General features: G+C 40.1%; 1 protein-coding gene and 1 long non-coding RNA gene across 3 annotated transcripts; both read left to right on the forward strand.

Moving 5' to 3' along the window:
- The first annotated feature begins 59 nt into the window (after nucleotides 1-59).
- Nucleotides 60-7,349, forward strand: LOC127142722 (uncharacterized). The gene is made up of 3 exons (XR_007813705.1): nucleotides 60-194; nucleotides 4,039-4,280; nucleotides 6,955-7,349. It is a non-coding gene; the product is annotated as an uncharacterized LOC127142722 (long non-coding RNA).
- A 95-nt stretch (nucleotides 7,350-7,444) lies between these two features.
- maea (macrophage erythroblast attacher, E3 ubiquitin ligase) lies at nucleotides 7,445-18,635 on the forward strand. Of its 2 annotated transcripts, none has more exons than XM_018693709.2 (9): nucleotides 7,445-7,571; nucleotides 11,593-11,775; nucleotides 13,615-13,818; nucleotides 13,954-14,076; nucleotides 14,873-14,949; nucleotides 15,134-15,242; nucleotides 16,113-16,246; nucleotides 16,913-17,108; nucleotides 17,253-18,635. In XM_018693709.2, the coding sequence occupies exons 1-9, from the start codon at nucleotides 7,455-7,457 to the stop codon at nucleotides 17,346-17,348; spliced, it is 1,239 nt and encodes a 412-aa protein (XP_018549225.2). In that variant the 5' UTR covers nucleotides 7,445-7,454; the 3' UTR covers nucleotides 17,349-18,635. The 2 variants fall into 2 exon arrangements, with proteins under 2 accessions (XP_018549225.2, XP_018549226.1); XM_018693710.2 differs by lacking the exon at nucleotides 7,445-7,571 and adding an exon at nucleotides 8,228-8,590.
- The last annotated feature ends 1,166 nt before the right edge of the window (nucleotides 18,636-19,801 follow it).

Here is a 19,801-nt window from a genome sequence, read left to right on the forward strand (position 1 = left end):
CTATCTGTCTTACCCCTCCCTCCCTGCCTGCCGTCTCTAGCTACCTCCCTCCCCTCCCTTTCTCACTTTCTGTTACAGCAAATCTCTCTGTCTTTCTGTCTCTCCCTGTGTCTCTGTCTCCAAAAAGAAGAACAAAAAAGAACACACTCCAAATGCAAGCACTGCTGCATTTATGGAGAAAGAGAACAGGAAGAGTAAGTGAGTATGTGTTTGTGTGTTGAGAGAGTGTGTATGTGTGTGTGAGAGAGAGAGCAGGAATGGGGAGGAGCTAACACCAGCCAAAATTCATCTTTTGTTTCCTGAAAGACGACAGGGAGGGAAAAAAAGAAAGGAAAGAAAGAAGAGTTATGCAATGACAAGGCTGTAGCAAGAGAGGAAAAACTTGTTCTTTCGAATATCTGGAAAACAATTATAGGGCTCTCGTAAAACTTCATTGTAGTATCCCAGAACTTGTTGTGACACTACAAATTGGTGTGTGTCTTTAATAAATAATGACAAGCCCTGCAAAAGAGTCTTCAAGACCGAACATAATTGCTGGTTTAGTCCTTTTAATATTAACTTTACAAGTTTATACAAATTCAATTCTGAGATCCAAGTGTGTTGGCTTTATTACAGGACATTCAAATTTGCAAATAAGTTATTTCGGTTGCTGACCATTAAAACCCACAGTTAGACAGTACTGAATAAATTGTACTTTTAAAAATCTATAAATGATCTGCAGTTTCTGCTAGCTTCAATTAGCTGTATTTGTACATTGTTTTTACACACACGCATGGCAAGTATGAGTACAGGTGTGTTGCATATGCTTTTCTTTTAATTAAAGTGGATAAATAACATCACATCTACTATCTAAAGTAACTTTAGTAAAATCTGATAATGAATATCCTCTAGATTGTTGTGTAAATACAACTCTTTGTAGTGCTCTGTAATTATTATTACAATTTTAAAAAGTGTGATAAATGTAATCTTTTAATAATATTATCATTGTTACAGAACAGGACAAGACTACAGCTGAATACACTGTTTTTGTGGGACAGTCATCGTCTAGTCCCTCATATGACTTATTTTATGAAGGATGTGTCAGTTTTCAAGGAGGTGTAAACAGATTTTTTTTTAATCCTGAGTCAGTTCATAAGTATTTTATATGGGTTGGGATGAGAAGCTACTTCTTTGGCTTTTTAGTTTAGTCTGTTACATCTCATATAATTACTAAAATTAACTGGGAAGAAATTAAGAATTGAGGTTAATTTGCCCCCATAATCCAGGCAGACATAAAAATAATAATAGGCAGTTTAAATGTATAGCATTATTTTTACTATCTACTGAAGAAATTCAAGAAATTATATAATATTATTTTCAAAATGTCTGCATAGTACTGTGGTTATCTCCAAAGTTTTGAGTTTTGTTTTTTGCTATAACACACCCCCACACAGTCTCATTAAAAGAGGTCAAATTAGCTAGGTCTGTATATTACAGTGTCTCTGTAATCACCATGTACTAATTTCTCTGTTTGGTCTGAGAGCTCAGGGTCGTGTATCTGATTATTATTTCCCATAAAAATACATGATATTCATGTATCAGCATATTGTTGTCTAATTGCTCTTTTGATGTGCAGGTAAATATGGTTGGTATCCACTTGTGTTTTTAATCAGAAACTTGTGCTCATGTGCCACAGTATGTGATTGCTGTATTCTCTTGAACTTCCTGTCTGTGCTTTGGTCTGATAAACACCTCTACACCCTCACAGACTTCTTCCATCCCTGCAGCAATGATGTTACTCTCACTCTGATCTACACTTGGCCACTTGATAACACAGTGATATAAGCAGCCTCAGATGCCCCTCTAACTGCCAAGGCCTAACCTAGTTTAACAGCAATGATGGTTACATCACATCCTCACTATTGGTAAATGTCACACACAGCCAGTGGGCGAGTTGTTCAAATCCAAAAAGAGGTGGAGGGTCAGGGAAACTGTTGTTTTCAACACTGTCGGTAGGTTGACTCATAACCTTTGTTGTATGTTATCACCCCCCATTTCTCTCCCATCATTCCTGTCATCCACCACTGGTTTCACTCTGATGGCCTGAGCAGCGAGGCCCCGGTTCACTCCCCAGCTGGCCGGACCGTTTGCTGCAGGTCATTCCCCTGCTCATTCCTGGCTCTTCACTATCAGAGTTGAATAAAGGCATAAAATGTCCCATCCCCACCAAAAAAGACATTACTTTTCAACTTTAAAGGAAAATGATCAACGTGCTCCTTAAAATAATCCAACTTAACTTTTGCAGCTTCTCCTCTGCAGCTGTTAGTTTAGTCACCATTTCTCACTTTGCTCTTACTGTGATGGTACTGAGTCCGAGATCAGAGAGCTCTGATGGGAATTACACCTAATCAAAAACCAGCGGGGGCACATTGCATTTGGCAATCTAGAGTGCTGCAAGGCGGGTACCACTGCTACCACCGACACCACTAATCCTTGCGACTGTATGTGTGTTCGTTTAATGATGTCCGCACCACAAGGAGGAGTCACAGTGGGAGAAGACATGACTCAATTATTCGTCAAAACAAGGGAGAACCAAAATTAAAATAACTGGAATTCAATTCAGTTCACACAGTTCACATAGCAATGCTGAGCTGTGGCAAAGGGAGAAGTTTTATATCTGTGTGTGTTGCAGCAGTGGAGTAGGGAAGTGATAAAACCCCTCATGTTTATCATGCAAAAGCTGGCTTGAAGTCACCTTTTGACCTGCAGCTGACAGTGACAGCTGCTCTTAACAAACTTGAGCCTGTTCCGTTGTTAAAAAATATGGCATCTTGTTCCTCTTTTGACAAGATCTTTCATTTTTGATGATGTGTGAGGCAAGATAAGCCCATGTACTGAAGCATGAATAATGTTCAAATCACAACAGCTACTGTAATAGTTTGCTATGGGATTTAGATGCTATGTGAGGGGTTGATAAATTGAATTTCGCTCCACATTGCAGAGTATCAGCCACTTGCTATTTGAAGAAGCATTTGAGCTGCTTAATGTCGTGCTGTAATATTATTAAACTCAACAAATTATGCCAATTGAATCCCTAAAACTGATTAATTTGCTAATTGACAGATATCTCTATGACACCATACTTGTTTTTCTATGAGGTCTGTGTCTCATGATGCCAGTGGCATGCATAACAAGACATTGGTTAGGTGTGTGAGAGTCCAGTTCTGGTTCTCACGCCAAATTCAAACTGACAGCCTCGAGTCGACAATGTGAAAAGCTGCAGACACATTTATCTTGTTGACAAGGCCGATGGCAACTCCACTCCGGCCACCCTCTTACACGCAAGATACAAATGTTCCCCGGGTGACAGAGGAAACACGAAACATATTCAGTGCTTCTAAATAAGGACGGAGAGAGGAGAAGACAGTGTGGGGAGATGATATCTGGATTGTTCTAGCTGCACAGGGAAGAAGAAAAAAGAGGGAGAGAGAGAGAGTGAGAGAGAGAGAGAGGGGGGAGTGAGAAGAAAGAACAAATGCTCCTTAGAAGGCAGGAACATGTGATGATCGATAGAATATTTAATACGTGGAAGGGAGAAAAAGTGAGGGGAGGAAAGAGGTGACAGATAGATGAAAAGGTCTCACTGCCTTACAGTGTGTTTATTTAATTGCACTGTTCAGTCTTTCATGTGTGCAAACCAAGCAGTGATATTCACATGTATATTTTGTGGGGGTGGACATTAACAGTTACACCCTTTTCTCTCCTTATCTCTCCACACCCACTGTTTTTCTTCTTATCATCCTCCTCTTCACTTCCTCTTCTCCTCTACCTCTACTCATTCTCCCTCCCCATTTACCTTCCTCCCACCCCCCCGTCTGCTTTACCCCTCCCACTCCCCTTTCTATCTCTTTACCTCCTGCTCTTCCATCTGCCCATCTTGCTTTCTGTCTTCTATCCCTCCCAATTTCTCTCTTGATCACATTCGCACTCTATCACCTCCCCTCCAACCCCCTCCTCTCCCTATTCCCGCATCTCTTTCACTCTCTTTTTCCATCTCAGGCTTTCACACCATACATCTCCACCCCTCCCCACCTCCTATCCCCCCCCCATCTCTCTCTCCCTCTCTCCTCTCTCCCTCTCTCTCTCTCTCTCTCTCTCTCTCTCTCTCTGTAGTCACTGCAGCGTGTCTAATGGTTCAGCTCCTTCTCAGCAGATCCACCACGCGGAGGCCAGGCGAGCAGCAGCAGCAGCCCCCGACTAACGCCTCCCAACCACTGGCCTTATCAAGACTGACAGGCCAGGTAGACCTAGAGCTATCGCCAACATGCACGTACACGTGGACATATAATTACGACGATACATGCCTGCACGTGCACAAAGATACAAGCTTGTGCACAGAGAATTAAATATAGAATCGCACAAGCAGTTGCATGCAAAACAGTTGCACTGACATACTGTGGCCTGGGCCCAAATGCTGATACACAAGATGCAAAATAATGCAGCTGCAACAAAGCGTGTAAACACACAGAAAAAAAAAGATGCACGAGACACATGGATGTATGCACACACGTACACACACAAACTGTAGCTACAAACACACTGTATCAATCACACAAGCTACAAACATGCAGATGGAGGCTTCTGGATTTATGGATACTGACAGTGAGCTGCAGAACAATGTGGACACCGTGACAGAGGAGAGGGCAGAGAAACTAGCAATCTAATCTACTATAGGACACGGGTACAGCACCGCAGGCATGAGGAATCTAACCCACGTGTAGAAGAGGAGGGAGAGGGAGATAGGAAGATAAGAGCAAAAGGAGTTAAGAATAGGTGGGACCAGCAGGAGAGATGAAAGGAGGAGCAGGTGGGTGAAAAAAGAAGAATGACAGTGAGAGAAGAAGGGTAGATGAGATATGAGAAAAAAAGGGCATAAAAGGAAAAGCAAATGGAGAAGCAGAGTAGGAGGAAGGGGCTGGAGGATTAGGAGAAGGATAAGAAAAGGGTGCCAAACAAAGGAAGAAAAATCAGTAATATCACAAAAACATTAGCTGCTGACAATTTACTGACAGTTTTAAGTCCTCAACAAAATATAGATATAGATACTAGCTTTAAATTAGAAAGCTGGCAGTGTAAATCTCTGGATCTCAAGATGAGAAAATCATGGTCAGGAGAGACCGACACTGTTTCCTCCCTCATAAATCTGTTTTTAAAACACTTCATTTTATACATAATTTCCTGTTTTTATTATCAAATAATATGCCAGTTATTCTACTTTTTATTACTACTTTTATTTTATTCTACTATTTTTTAAATTTTGTGAAAGATGACAAATGGCCATCACAAGTTTCTAAATCTCAAAGTGACGTCTCCAAATGTCTTGATTTGCCCAATCAACAGGTTAAAGCCCAAAGAGAGGAAAAATTACCATCACATAAGGCAAAGAACACCAGTATATCCTCACATTTGAGAAGCTGGAATGGTAATTGAAATTTTTTGTCAAATGATAAACCCTAACCCTAGCTGCTGATTAATTTTATTTCATTTGACTCATCAATGAATCGACTAATTGTTTGAGTTCTTGCCAATTGTTCTTAAAAAGGTGTGTGAGCTTGTTTAAAGAGGAATCTTGCACACCTGTCATGTAAATTTTGGCCCACAAATCATAGCATTTATGTTTCAGTTTTTTATTAAAGTCACACGTCACACCTCACATCTTTCACTGATGATGTATGCTAATGAAGGTGGTCATAAAAGGAGTGCACTGCCCACCTGGTGTTCAGAGGATGTACACTTCAGAGCCTGATGGTGAAATTGTAAAATTGTGTAGTTGTAATTGTAAGTACCAAAGATGCTTCTTTCTAGAATCAAATAATTGCACCAACATTCAACAACCACTCTGGGCGAAATCCATCTTAAAAGAGGCAGAGACACCCATTTCCCTGCCAAGTTCTTCATTAATAAACAATACCGCTCCTGTCACACACACTGTACACACATAAACAAAAACAAACACATTCATATGTTCATACAGTCACACACAGGCAAGCCTTCATACTGTAAGAAAACACACTTTCATTTCTCCCCTTATTTGGCTTGGCACAGTTATCTTTTCAAAATCTAAACACAGGGTAAAACCAAACTGCAGCACAGCCACTGCTGCCACATAAACACACACATTCACACACACAAATTACACACAGGAAGCACTCGATACGGGGCCAAAAATACATCACAAACCTTGCATCACCTTCCTCTCTCTGTGTCCACTGTTCCACTTTGTTCCAAAGCTGTGTGTGTGTGTGTGTGTGTGTGTGTGTGTGTGTGGTGGGGGGCGGGGGGCATGCAGCAGATAATGGGCCAATTGTAAGCGATTACAGTTTGTGCCAGCCAATCAGCACGGCTTGGTACTGGACAGCAGCCAATGGCAATATGTTCACCGCGGCCGGGGGGAGGGTGCTCTCTTTTACACAGGAAAAGAAATGTGGCCATGATATGGAACAGGTGTAGGGGGATTCATATGAATGTAATCTATATTTTAATTATCTAAAAACACTAATTGCATGTAACAAACAATATACCTGAAACAGGTGGTTTCCCTTCTTCAAATGAGTTATTAATTTCATCATTAGGGGAATACAATATTGTGACATAAAACATGGTTATATTATTTCTATCATAGGTTTCAGAGGCCCTCCCCTTCACTCATGTTTTTTTGTCTTTTTTTGAAAATGTCACTCATGTAAAGTATTCAGAGTTACCTGATATAATAGAGGTGCTGTATTAGAATAACATGTATCTAATCTTGTTAGATTACCGTTCTATGTAAATGTGATGAGTAACTGATGAGGGTCAAACTCACCTCTTCTTCAAGTGGATGTTCAAACACAGCAGCCCTGGGGAAAACAAGAAAACATGATTGACAACAGTAACTGATTAAGTTGTTTATTTACTAAATCTTCAATTTAATTACAGAAACGTGGGTGCTCTCATGCTGGACCAGACTGTTTATGGACTGAAGTATTCAGGTAAAATTGCTCAACAGAAAATTATTTGGTAACTGTTTTGAAAAGCACAGAATCACTTTTGTTATTTCAAAAGCAAAACCATTTGTTCCAGTTTCTTGAATGAGCAGATTTCAGGGCTTTTTTGTCATATAGAGACTTTGTACAGACTAAATGATTTATCAATTATGTAGAAAAATATTCAGAAGATTAATTGATAATGAAAATAATTGTCTGGATCAGCTCCTGAATGGATGTGGTGAAACTGTTTTGTTGGCAACAGCGTTTCATGTAAACAACATGCTGTATCTCATCTTGAATCAACAAATACTTTTGTAAGCCACTTCAGATAAGAGAAGCATCTGAAAAATCTTAAATAAAACACTCCCTCGCCCCCCCACCCAGCACATTGTCAGTGCTGACACCGTTCCACCAGGTGGCAGTAGTGAGCACTCAGGCCATTCTGAGTTGATGGAAAAAAAAAAACACAAACAACCACAAGAAAACCACAAAACCAAGATGGCGGTGCAAGAGACAGCTTCTCAACTGTCCATGGCTCTCAAAGTCCAAGAATATCCCACCTTGAAGGTAAACAAAAACTGAAACTGTCATATATTGATAGGCTGATGATTCCCGTGTTGCTGGAATACACGATGCGTTTGGTGTTACTTGGAAAATTGGAATTAATAGTTCTTTAGATAGCGAGGGCTGCGAACTTGACAGGGAGGCTAACATTAGCTGAGTTAGCTTAGCCAGGTAGCAACGTCCACTACCTACCTGTGTTTAAAAAGCGACTGTAAAGATTGAGGTGTTCGGTATACAACGATATCTTGTGGCTAGTTGGCTGGCTTCTCCGCTGCGTTATTATTGCTGTTTTTACTGGCTTTGATTGTGTCGAGGGCCTCAGAAATGTTAGCCCAAGTTTAAGCCTGTTGTTTTTGACAAGATGGTCCCTTCACAGGATTCTGACATGTCAGTTACGGAGCTAACGTTGCGTTAATTTAACGGTGGTGGCACGTTAACGAATTTAGCATTAACGGGCATGCTATGTTTGACATTCGACTGTTTGGCAGTTGAATTCAGTTAGAGGCTAAAATGAGCGTTACAGGGAACACAACTGACAGAGCATGAGACAACATGGTTGCTCATCCCTTCAATAGCCGGGCACGGCGTCAATGAAATACCATGCAGACGTGATTGGCCTGTTAGCTTGCTCGCTTGTTTGCTGTGGCAAAACCAGAATTATCCATCTTTTATATCGCTGCACAAGATGAATATCCTACCATACACGTAGCGTCGAGCATGCAGATTCTGGCTGGCTGGAGGACGGATCGGTGGAAATCACCGGGGGGCGAAGAGCCCGTAACGCTACGAGAAGCAGTCCTGCGAGTTAGCGCAGTGTCATCAGATCGCTGCTGCCTCTGTGCACTTCAAAATGGCCAGCGAGAGAAATCACAGCCTGCCGCCGCACACACGTACTGTTCCTCCATTCCACACAACGTTACTGCGACACCACCGCTAAAAGACGAGCTGAAACAAGTCCGGGCTGCTTCCTGTGCTTCAACCGTCTCAGGGAGAAAGAAAGCGTCGTCATATAAAGCACGGCTGTGAGTAGCAATGTATTGACAGTTTTTGTGTGCTAACTAATGCCGTGATGTTGCCATGATGATTATAACGCATTGAGATTTCTTGTGTGTTCAGAAGGCATGGCTGTGGTTTTTGGGATGTGTCTGTCTTTTCTTGGATGCTGCAGTAAGGATGGTGATACAATGATGGGCACCATTTTAAGACAGGAGTGATGGTTATAATTGGCATCAAATGGGAGTCTACAGCTGGAGGAGAGCAGTGTTGATTACATTTGGAGCTATAATGAATGATAATGTCATAATGACACAGACACAGGAAGCTGCTAATCTCCATTGCTAACAAAATACAGTATGTGTTGGATATTATGTCCTTGAGGATGTTACTGTATATCTTTCTCTGTCAGATCAGTGTAAGGTTTACCACAAGCATTCTTAAGGGAAATGGTAACCCTAATATTCATGTGTTCTCATTTAACATACTTTGTTAGCCAGTGGTTTGTTAGTTATTAACCTGAGTGCTGAAAATACTGGCCCATTACAGTCTAACTATTGTGTCTGTATTTCAAGGTGAGTCCAAATGATCATTCAGGCTTACTGAAATTACACTTGCCATGTAATGATTATCAGTATCCTGATTATCATTAATGAGAAAAGTGTGCTGTTAGGAGTGGGCTTGTCAGTGTTTCTTGCAGTGAGTCACCTTCTTACAAATCATGAAAGACAACTACTCACACAGTATCAGCCTAGCACCATGATAGCTGTCTGAAATGTGTTCATGACTGAATTACATGTCCACTGTCAAGCAAATGAAGGTTGCATGGAAAAGAGTAGTATGGTATATAAGCTCTGGTAGCCCGTCATATTCAAAAAGGGATTATTTTCTTAAAATAAGCATTATTAGCAGTTGTAATTGAAGAAAAATATTTGTTAAATTTGTTCCATGTTTTAAAATAAATGTCAAATCTGTTTGCTCTTGTGCAGATGTCTGCATTATAGAAATCTTCTGTCATGACATATACCATTTTGTTTAACACCATTAGTATATATCAGGATATTCTTAATTTTCTGGATATTCATGTAAGAGACTGTTATTAGATGAAATATCCAGGTTTCAATGTATATTTCTGGAAATTTTAGTTACTTAAATACCTTGGAAATTAATATGAAAAAGTATTTTCATATTAATCAAAAATAGTTATGAAATGGCTGAATACAACCAGAGATATCTACGGACTTAGCGAAGATGCTGTAGAATCGCCAACAGTAGGGATGCTCTTATCAGATACACCCACTTGATCCACACAAGATTTGTTTGTTTGTAAGTCATCATAAAGTCAGTGTTTCCCCTGTCAGTTATATTTATTTAGTCACTGTAGCCACTGACTCAGTTTTTAGTGCCATGCTACCTTACATAAAAGTGATACAGTGAGTTCCCCACAGCTTTTGTTGGGGGAAAAGAGCACTCTGTATTGGCAGATACCCGGAGATGAGGTATTGGAATCATATGCGGAGAGAAGAAGTGGTATTGGTGCATGCCAGTCCACCAGTTAACATATCTCTGTGGTTTTGAGGTCTATATCACTGTATTGTCCAACCCCCAGAAATTGTATGAATATGTAATAGTTACTTTGACTTTATCTCCATCTTGCTGTAATCATCACGATCTATCTGACGCCTTCATTTTGTGACCCACAATTAATTTGTTGATCTTGGGCCAAGTGTGTCGCTAAAAATCAATATCTGTTGGTCAAACACTGACCAGCTGAACATGTCTGTGGCAAACCAGGATCTTAATGTAGAAAAATAAGTGCTGGAGAGACTGACGTAAAGGCAATGTCTTTTCCATCCCTCCCTCTCATACAGCGGCCGTACACATTCCTGAGCAGAATAAGCCCTCTGTTTCTGCCAACAGGACACTAATGAATATTTAGTAGTGCATGCAAAACTGTTCTGTGGTGCAATTAAATATCTGAATTGTAGGCGTCCAATTCTGGACTTTAATTCTGCAAAAACACTTGTATACTTTTCCTCTCCAATTGTAGTGATCTGTGAAATGAACTTGACTCCGACTTAAAAGAGAAAAAAACTTCTCAATGGATCAAAGCTCTCTTGTGCTTTTTATTTAGCATTTCAGAGGATGAACCACAACGGCCACATGAAGCTAATTCACAGTCAGGTGTCTGCAAAGTCATCTTGTTTTGTTGTACAAGGAAGGATAACTCTGTGCCATTTGGTTTGATCGCAGATTATTGTCTCCAGATCTTGTTGAATTCAGACATCGTGCAGATCTTATAGGTTAAAAGTTCCCTGTGGATGTGATTCATGAATACTTCTTTGCTGCTCTTTTAAACTCGGCTTTCATCATGCTTTATGCACCACAACCAGTAAGGTATGCAAACTTGGTACAGGCCAGTGGAGGGAGGACACATTCTTTACACTTGTTACCTTTGTTTAGCTCCGGTCTGGGTGAGGTTTTTCAATCTGTTGTGACTGATTATTTTTATTATTATTATTGATATCACCATCAAATTTTACCATATTATTTACTACTTTACTATAGACAAATATACAAGTTATGTTTAAACCAAATTCAAAAAGGTAGCTTTTTTTTATTGTTAGATGATGTGAAAAATTTAGATTCTAAGGCTTTTGCTCTTAATATACTGTAGTGTGTGTGTGTGTGTGTGTGTGTGTATATATATATATATATCTCCCAACTGTTGGTGATATATTTTGAAGAGACATTAACAGCAGGGGAAAAAGTTATTGATTGGGTGTGCTCTGGTCTCTTTAGGATATCTATGCAAACAACTTGCTCGTATGTACAAGGTCCATTACAGCTAAGCTATCTAAACAAATGTCTGCCTTTTCCAAAATACAAGCCTCAATCAGCCAGAGGTAATTTTCATAGTGTTATGATGCTCGTAAAAATTGTTCTGAGCTGCATGTTTGCTCTGTGCCGCTGCCAAGCCTGACTGCCTCATACACAGAGGTAAAAATATCCATCGGCATTGTCTTCTCAGGTCCCCTACGAGACTCTGAACAAACGCTTCAGAGCAGCTCAGAAGAACATCGACCGGGAGACGAGTCACGTGACAATGGTGGTGGCGGAGCTGGAGAAGACCCTGAGCAGCTTTCCGGTGGTCGACTCCGTGGTGTCACTGCTGGATGGAGTGGTGGAGAAACTCAGCGCCCTAAAGAGGAAGGTGAGGGATCCATTACGGATCGGCTAAGGCCTTCCCACTGTGTTAAGTGTTGGAATTTGAAACTTCAGGAATCCCTCTCTACACTGATTTAGATCAGTGTGAAAATTAATTTGTTGTTATTGAAAGTCTTACATTGACATGTGTAACTTTTAGCGTCTGTCAAAGTTGCGCTTCACACTGAAATACAAATCAAAAACACTTAAATATCTTCCTCTTGTTTCTATTTTACTTCAGTTAAAGTTGGCAAACAAGAAAATTGAACTCTACCACCACCTTCTGTTAAGAAACATGAGTGGATAGATAAGAAAGAAAGGCCATTTCAACAAACACGGCTTTTGGCATTCTGTGCCTGATCTTAACAGAGGAAAGCTCTGTCGCCTCTGACTCTTTCTGTGGTTGTTTATATTGTGTCCCAGTAAAGCTCATCACACAATAGAGGTTTTGTCATTGTCATATTTTCCCATTTCTGTTTTCAGAGGGCTGCTCTCGTACAAAAAAAGTGATTACAGAGATAATCAGAGGCAACAAAAAGTTGGCTTAACATTGCTAGCAAGTGCAACTCTGCCAGCTTTGTTAGTGGAGGGTTTATCACAGCAGTCATGTCTATGCTTTTAAGCTCTGTTTTCTCTGGTAATACTACACTTGGGGCCAGCCTTTTCGATTGTAACCACTCCAGAAACAAATTCTGGCTTTTGATGGATGGAAAAGAGATAGAAAATGTAATATTAGTATTTTACATCTATCCTCATTAGTGTGCACAGGGCCCAAGAAAACTCAATTTTACATTGCAAACTGTTTAACTTAAGATATTGTAAATGTAGGAAAACCCTAAACTCACCTAGTACTTAATATTTAAAAAAAATGCAAGCACTAATTTTGGTTCTTGTCCCTTAATGCACTGCTGGCATTATCTGATCTATAAACAGAGATCTCCCTCAAGCTGCAGCCAACTATTAAAAGCCACATTACTAGCCCCTGTTGTTGTAACTGTGGCCTTGGTGGATTGTGTTTGTCAGCAGTGGAATGCTGTCAGGCTGGTTTTTGCATCATGCTTTTCCTAAAGCGACAGAAAACAAGCGATCAAAATACTTGTGCAGGTCTTTTGTCCTCTGTGCTAAAATAGTGTCCACCAGATACTTCTCATACACCAAGATACTCTGGCTGGTGGAGAGAAAAGTCATCTAGAAGTCAAGAATAAAATCTGATTGTCTGAGTAAGACCTTCAGTTCACTGACTAGAAAAGCAAAAGGACTGAACCCGAAAGGTCATGTTATGTTTAACAAAACCATTGCAGTGCAGGTTTTTTTTTCCTAATCTTAAATGGCAGTGTGCATGGAACAGTGCACCCAGGAATGCAATTATTCACTGAATATTACAGCACTGATACAGCACCATTCATCGCTGTTTCCTTTAAGCTGTTACACTTGAAAATATATTTGTGATATAAATGTAACATGTAGCAATGGGAGCTCATTTCTGAATGTGTGTGATCCTCTGCCTTTATCCACAGAACAGGAAGCAGCTGTTAGTCTTTTAGTCTGACTTCAGTGTGAGAGCAGCCAGGCTCAGGTTACAATAACAGTTCACTGTAATCACCAGTATTGCAAAAAAAAAAAAAAAACTGTGCTTCTTCCTATTCAAAGCCAGCTTTAGACTTTGTTTAGTTAATTTTCTCAGTACTAATTCTCCAGAAAACTTGAGCTGCTTCTTTTAGGAAATCCAACAATGATGTGTGTTGACACATACAACACATATTGGTATTGAATGCACTTAAATTTGAACTTGTACTGTTTTACATGATTGTCCTTGAATGTGTGTTTGGTTTTATGTCCCCTGTAGGCCGCTGAGTCCATCCAAGCAGAAGACGAGAGCGCCAAGTTGTGTAAGCGTCGCATTGAGCATTTGAAGGAGCACAGCAGCGACCAGCCGGCCTCAGTCAACCTGTGGAAGAAGAAACGCATGGACCGCATGATGGTGGAGCATCTGCTTCGCTGCGGTTATTACAACACAGCTGTTAAACTGGCCAGACAGAGTGGTATAGAGGTAACTGTCTGTGTTTCAGTATTATGTGTATTCTCAAGGTCAAATCTTCTGTTCACTGCTGAATTTAATGTTTGTTTGTAAGTTTCTGAAATGCTTTTTTTTCTTTTAACACCTCCCCTCATTCGTATTTTTTAGGATCTAGTGAACATTGAGATGTTCCTCACAGCTAAAGAGGTGGAGGAATCTCTGGAGAGGCAGGAGACGGCCACCTGCCTAGCCTGGTGCCACGACAACAAGTCTCGCCTCCGCAAGATGAAGGTAGTTCATTTATAACTGTTAGATTTTAGCCTCACAAATCCAAAAGAGTTTAAATTGAGGTCTGACACATACATAATAGCAATACCCACGGCAAACAAAAAAAGCCAAGCATATCAAATCAAATCAAAAATATGTGGACAAATGGTGTTAGTTTTGTATGTTGAACATTTTTGCTCTTTCTTAATAATCAGCAGTGTAACAATGTCTGTACTCAGGAACAGGCATGTTAAGATTTAATTACTCTTCCTGGGTGTTTTGCCCTTCTGACAGTGGCAGCAAGTTAAAGTGTTAATCCTGGGATTATCCTATTAAACTAGAAAGTACTAAGTAGAGTTCAGACCTGCAGGAAGGCATGATAATCTTCCCAGTTAGCTGTTACTTACAGAGTCAACATTGTAGTGGGTAGACGGCTGAAAAATTACAAGGTTACAAGGCTGGTCTGATCTTTTGTTGATTTTTCTGTTGCAAGTATTTGTGAAATGTCCAGTTTTAGTATCAGGTCACAAGTTAATTTGGAAAGACAAACCAACTTGCAGGGAGGTTTTAGCTGCACTCAGGTAGTTTTTCAAGCTCTGCCAGCTACAACAGCAGGATATTTTTTTCCTCTTTCAATAAACCATTTGGTTGATTACTGTGCTGAAAGGCAGCTTTGGAATCCACCAGTTACCACAGCAGTTACATAAAAGAGAACTACACTGCATGCAGCAGTATGTCCTGGGTTCAGGCGAACGATAAACTCTTTGCAGCGTTTAAGTGATTTAAACCTAATGGCATCTTGTGTCTGTTTCTTTGGCAGAGTTGTCTTGAGTTCAGTCTGAGAATCCAGGAGTTCATTGAGCTCATCAGGCAAAATAAACGCATGGATGCAGTCAGGTACTGGACACAGAACCACAACACACACAGTTTGTATCATTACAAACATGGAGATTACACAATTACTGTTTCACCCTCAATCCTTACACTGCCTGTACCTGTTTTCCACAACCCAGTAAAACAATAACACATGCAGTGTATCACCCATTCATCCTGAGCATGTGTGTCTCTGTGTCTGTGTCAGACATGCAAGGAAACACTTCAGCCAAGCAGAGGGTGGACAGTTGGATGAAGTTCGGCAGGTGATGGGGATGCTGGCCTTCCCATCAGATACACACATCTCCCCATACAAGGTAACACTTATGGTCTTTACCATCGTGAATATGTACGTGTACAAAATTTATTTAGTCAGCCAACTTTCACACACATACAACCAAGAAATATTGTGTTATATTCAGGCAGGTTTCTACCATTCACACATGGAAAGGCCAGTATCATTGACAGACCTGACACAGACCAGTCTTCTGAAATGTTCTTCCCAGTGAATACACATTGATACAGCTGTGGTTATACATTATGAACATGAGTGTACAAACTGTGGATAAATCATAAACCTAACAGATATGTGTCTGCTTAATCTTTGTCTACAGAGATTAAGCAGAGAACGTGCAATAGCAACAGACCAACCACTAGAGGGCCTCTGTTGTCTATTTAAAAGATGAACTCAATTCCCTCTTGTGCCACATAAGACTTGTCTTTGGGCTGTTTTCAGTAGCAGTGTTGATATTTTTGATTTTCAATGCCAGTTAGTCTGCTGGTGAATAGAGTTCCATGTTATCATTACAACAAAGATTTATCTCGACAACCACTACCAGAGTAGACATACTGAGCCAAACTATTTTTGCCAGCTTCTTGTGCCAATGAAACAGAAGCAAAACTGAGAATATCTGTCTTCTGCCAACATAGTTGTTGGCCTGCACGTTTATAATGAAATTATCATCACAGTTATTTTTCCCAATATTGAACTCTACAATCAGATGATGAGAGTTTAGATGAAAGGTGTCATTTCTCTAGAAACATTTTTCCTTGTTTCCTCTCTCCTTGCATCTTCAGTGGGAGGGACTAAGAAGCAGGAAAAAGCACAAGTGATAAAAAGATGTGTGGTAATTACTTTGTTGGTGTAAAAATCTATCTTCTGTCTCTTGTTTGTACTGTTCCATTAGGATCTTTTGGATCCAGCCCGCTGGAAGATGCTGATCCAGCAGTTCCGATATGACAACTACAGACTGCACCAGCTTGGAAATAACTCTGTCTTCACTATCACCCTTCAGGCTGGTCTGTCTGCCATCAAGACACCGTATCCTACCATACTCTACTGTTTCTATTATTCAGACCAACACAGTGATGCAGATTAAACCTGTGTTGGAGAGTTATCAGGGAGTTTGACATGGGCTGGGTGCTGTCTGGCATTGGTGAATTAGCATTGTACTAGGAATGGAAATTAATCAAATGATACCAACGTTTAAATGTTGAGAAAGATAGAGGAGAGCAGTCAAGACAGGGAGTGGCAGAGGGGTGAAACTTTTATCTAAGTGTCATTCACTGAAATTCTCAGGGTTATCAGTGTGTGAGAAACTATACTGCTGATTGGAGTCTCTGCTGACAGTGAGAAGTAAAGGGACATCTATCTCATGAAGGGATCTAACACGGATTTACTGTCTGAAAGCTGTATTAATCTTGCCCTTGCAATTCTTACTTCTCAGCTGTTTGATGATGCAAAATATGGATTACTTTTATTGTGAATAAATGTAAACAGATTAGTCCTTGTAGCTTAGTAGTATTTGTACCTACAGTGAGTTCAATCAAATGGGGCCTTTATTGCACATTAAAACTTTCTTATTTCTTGTCCCTGCTCTTTACTGTCCAATGAATATGTCTGCTATGAGACCCACAATAACATCATACAGAGAAAAATATGTTCACTAAAAGACATTTTGGTCCTTAACCTCCATGCCCATTCCAGTCAGTGCTACAAGGAGGATGGTACATCTAAGAACCCAGACTGCCCAGTGTGCAGTAAATCTCTAAACAAGTTGGCCCAGCCATTACCCATGGCCCACTGTGCCAATTCCAGACTAGTCTGTAAGATCTCTGGGGAGGTCATGAATGAAAACAACCCTCCAATGATGCTTCCTAATGGATATGTCTATGGCTACAACGTGAGTACATTGCAAGATGAACTACAGCCAAGGGTGGAGGGACTGTGTAAAGCTTTTTCTGTGTATGGAAGCAAGAAAAAGTCTTTGAACACTGTAATGATTCTTTTCCTGTGTATTTTATCATCCTCTGCTTTTTTCTTTCAGTCCCTTCTGTCCATCCGCCAAGATGACAAAGTGGTGTGTCCTAGAACCAAAGAAGTCTTCAACTTCTCTCAGGCTGAGAAGGTCTACATCATGTGATCACTCAGATAACCCTGCCTGAGTGCTAAGATGATTGAATACGGCCCGTCATCCATCACTTGTGACCTGGCCTACTCAAAGAGCCACCTGTGGAGCTGTGATCCAGTGCCCTTCTACCTGCCCCCCACCCCCTCACAGACACACCCAAAATACCCTACAACACCCCCCTCTCAATACACAACTGACTCCTTTTCACCCACTCTCTCTCATTTTATCACAGAAACTGGGCTCCTCTCCTTTCAGACTCTTATTTTAGATGTGGCTAGAAGTCGTTTGATCTGACCCATTCAAGCACATGGACTATCAACATTGTCATTATCTTACAGGCCTTCACTCTGAAGATTAGACTAGAGAAAAGAACTGAGGGGGTCAAAAAACTGCTAGGTAGATGTTTGATTTTACTACAACAAATAAAAACTTGTTGAGGTTACTTTGCCTTTTACTAGTCGTGTTCCTTTGTTACTTAGATAACATGAGGCTGAACTGTGTTAACTCCTTTCATTAACCAGATTAACACATGAGATCTGGGCCTTTTTAAAAAAAAAAAAACAAACAAACATGGCTGCCCTGGTCTCATAGTAGCATCTTATTATGTGATGCATGCTGTTGTCCTCTAGCCATGTGTTTTTTGGTGGGTGGTTGAGGGCATATATGTTAAATGCTTCCTTTAAACTGCCTAACGTTTTTGCATTTCACCCCTCCTTGGCTGTGACACCGGAGCCTGATTGGGCTGCAATAGGCTCCTTTTCAAATGTAAATATTAGATAGAAATTGCTCATCCTCATGTATAATTTCAGGGGTTTTTGGGGACAAGTAACAACAACAAAGATTAACCTTCTACGAAGATTGCTGTGTGAACTGAACAAGTCTTTTCTTGGCTGTTGTTAACCTGATATAGCCCATAGTATCCTCAAGTTAACTGGTTGTTCAGTATAACTTATAATTTCTGAGGAAGCTGTTCTTTTCTTGAACTTGGTAAGAATGATTATGGTGTATTTACTACCATAATGAAGTTTACACAATACTCAAACAAGACAACCATCTGATGTTTTTTTTATGAACAAATTGTCTTCCTTTTTTGTGTGTGAGGTTTGCCATCTTCAGCCATTTCCCTTTTTTCCTAATTTAAAAGAATGAGTACATTTTAGTAAAGATTGGGTATTTACACTCTATAGATAAAGCCCTGGGTGATTTTAGCTTATTCAACATTACCCAAATAGTTTTAATTTCATAACTACTGTATTTTTCCAACAATGAACAATATAATAAAGTGAAGGACTGTGCAGATGTTATTTCTCTTTGATTCTGCACTTTAAAGCTGCTTCTGGCACCAACACTCTACAGGGTTTACTTAGCTTGAAAGTACACCAATCATCAGCATTTCATGTAGTTTCATGCACAATCTTTCTTTATTTGAAAATTCAGTAGAACCTCAACTAGGTTGAACATCCTATGGTTTCTTGCAAACTTAGAGGGAAAACTTTGCTTTAAGTCACCTGAAAACAATTCATCCCGAGTCTTTCTCTAGAAGATAGGGGGACTGGGAATGGGAATAGAAAAAGATATACACATATTTGGAATGTGGATCAATAGGACATAAACGTTGGCCTCAGTGTCAACTAATGCACAAATATAACTAAACACCCATTCAAGGCAGTCCAAAATGCAGTTTTATGTTATAACATGATCAGTCTTGTGGTCGATCATTTCTTCCATTTGTTGTTTATTGACAAACCAAAAGTTGCCTCATTTGTGTCCATTAATGATTTGGAAGTGTATCTGTAAAGACACAGACTGTCTGTGTTTGTGTTAGTAGAATAGATAAAAGGGATTGTTTCATGAGCAACATGCCTCATAAAGATTTCAGTGAACTTTGATTTCAGTGTTTCCTTCATTTGCTATGTGTCTGCTCTGCTGTGTGGGCACTAACATCAGCAGTACCATGAGCTCTGGTAGGTGTGAGGGGATAAACCACTCACTGCTGTTCTGTTGACATGGAAATGCAACTTAAGTGTTGTGTTTTTCACCTGAAACTACCAGAATCTCTATGGTCTGAGGAGGCCGGCATTCTGTGGGTGATTTTTGGGTCTGGCAGTGAAAAGCATGTATAGAGATGGTAATACACTGCAGTGTTGATCACTGACCTGTAATGCAGATTTCATGGCTGTACATGAGCATAAAGGAATCATGTAACCACGTCAATTTGACAAGATTTGTCAGTCCAAACACACTGACTTAGTGCTCTTGCTCTTTCCAAATCCAAAAATTGTAAAACTAACCTTTGATTTTGCAATGTTACCAAGGTGTAATTAAGTCTTGCAGCAAAGACAATGCATCTGCCACTAGCAAGGCCTTTGTGTGTACTCTTACATGAAAATTAAGGATTTGGGGGCGGCTACAAGCAACTAGCAATTATTTCAGTTACTGATTAATCCACTAGTTTTTTTTCCCCG

The sequence above is a fragment of the Lates calcarifer genome, linkage group LG8 (assembly GCF_001640805.2).
Source record: "Lates calcarifer isolate ASB-BC8 linkage group LG8, TLL_Latcal_v3, whole genome shotgun sequence".
NCBI classification, from domain to species: Eukaryota; Metazoa; Chordata; class Actinopteri; family Centropomidae; genus Lates; species Lates calcarifer.

Excerpts from the sequence above, each read along its gene's own strand:
- maea (XM_018693709.2), top strand. The coding sequence starts at position 7,455 with ATGGAAAAAAAAAAACACAAACAACCACAAGAAAACCACAAAACCAAG. Across the intron at positions 7,572-11,592 it reads AAGAATATCCCACCTTGAAG|GTCCCCTACGAGACTCTGAA; the intron begins GTAAACAAAAAC and ends TTGTCTTCTCAG. Across the intron at positions 11,776-13,614 it reads TCAGCGCCCTAAAGAGGAAG|GCCGCTGAGTCCATCCAAGC; the intron begins GTGAGGGATCCA and ends TGTCCCCTGTAG.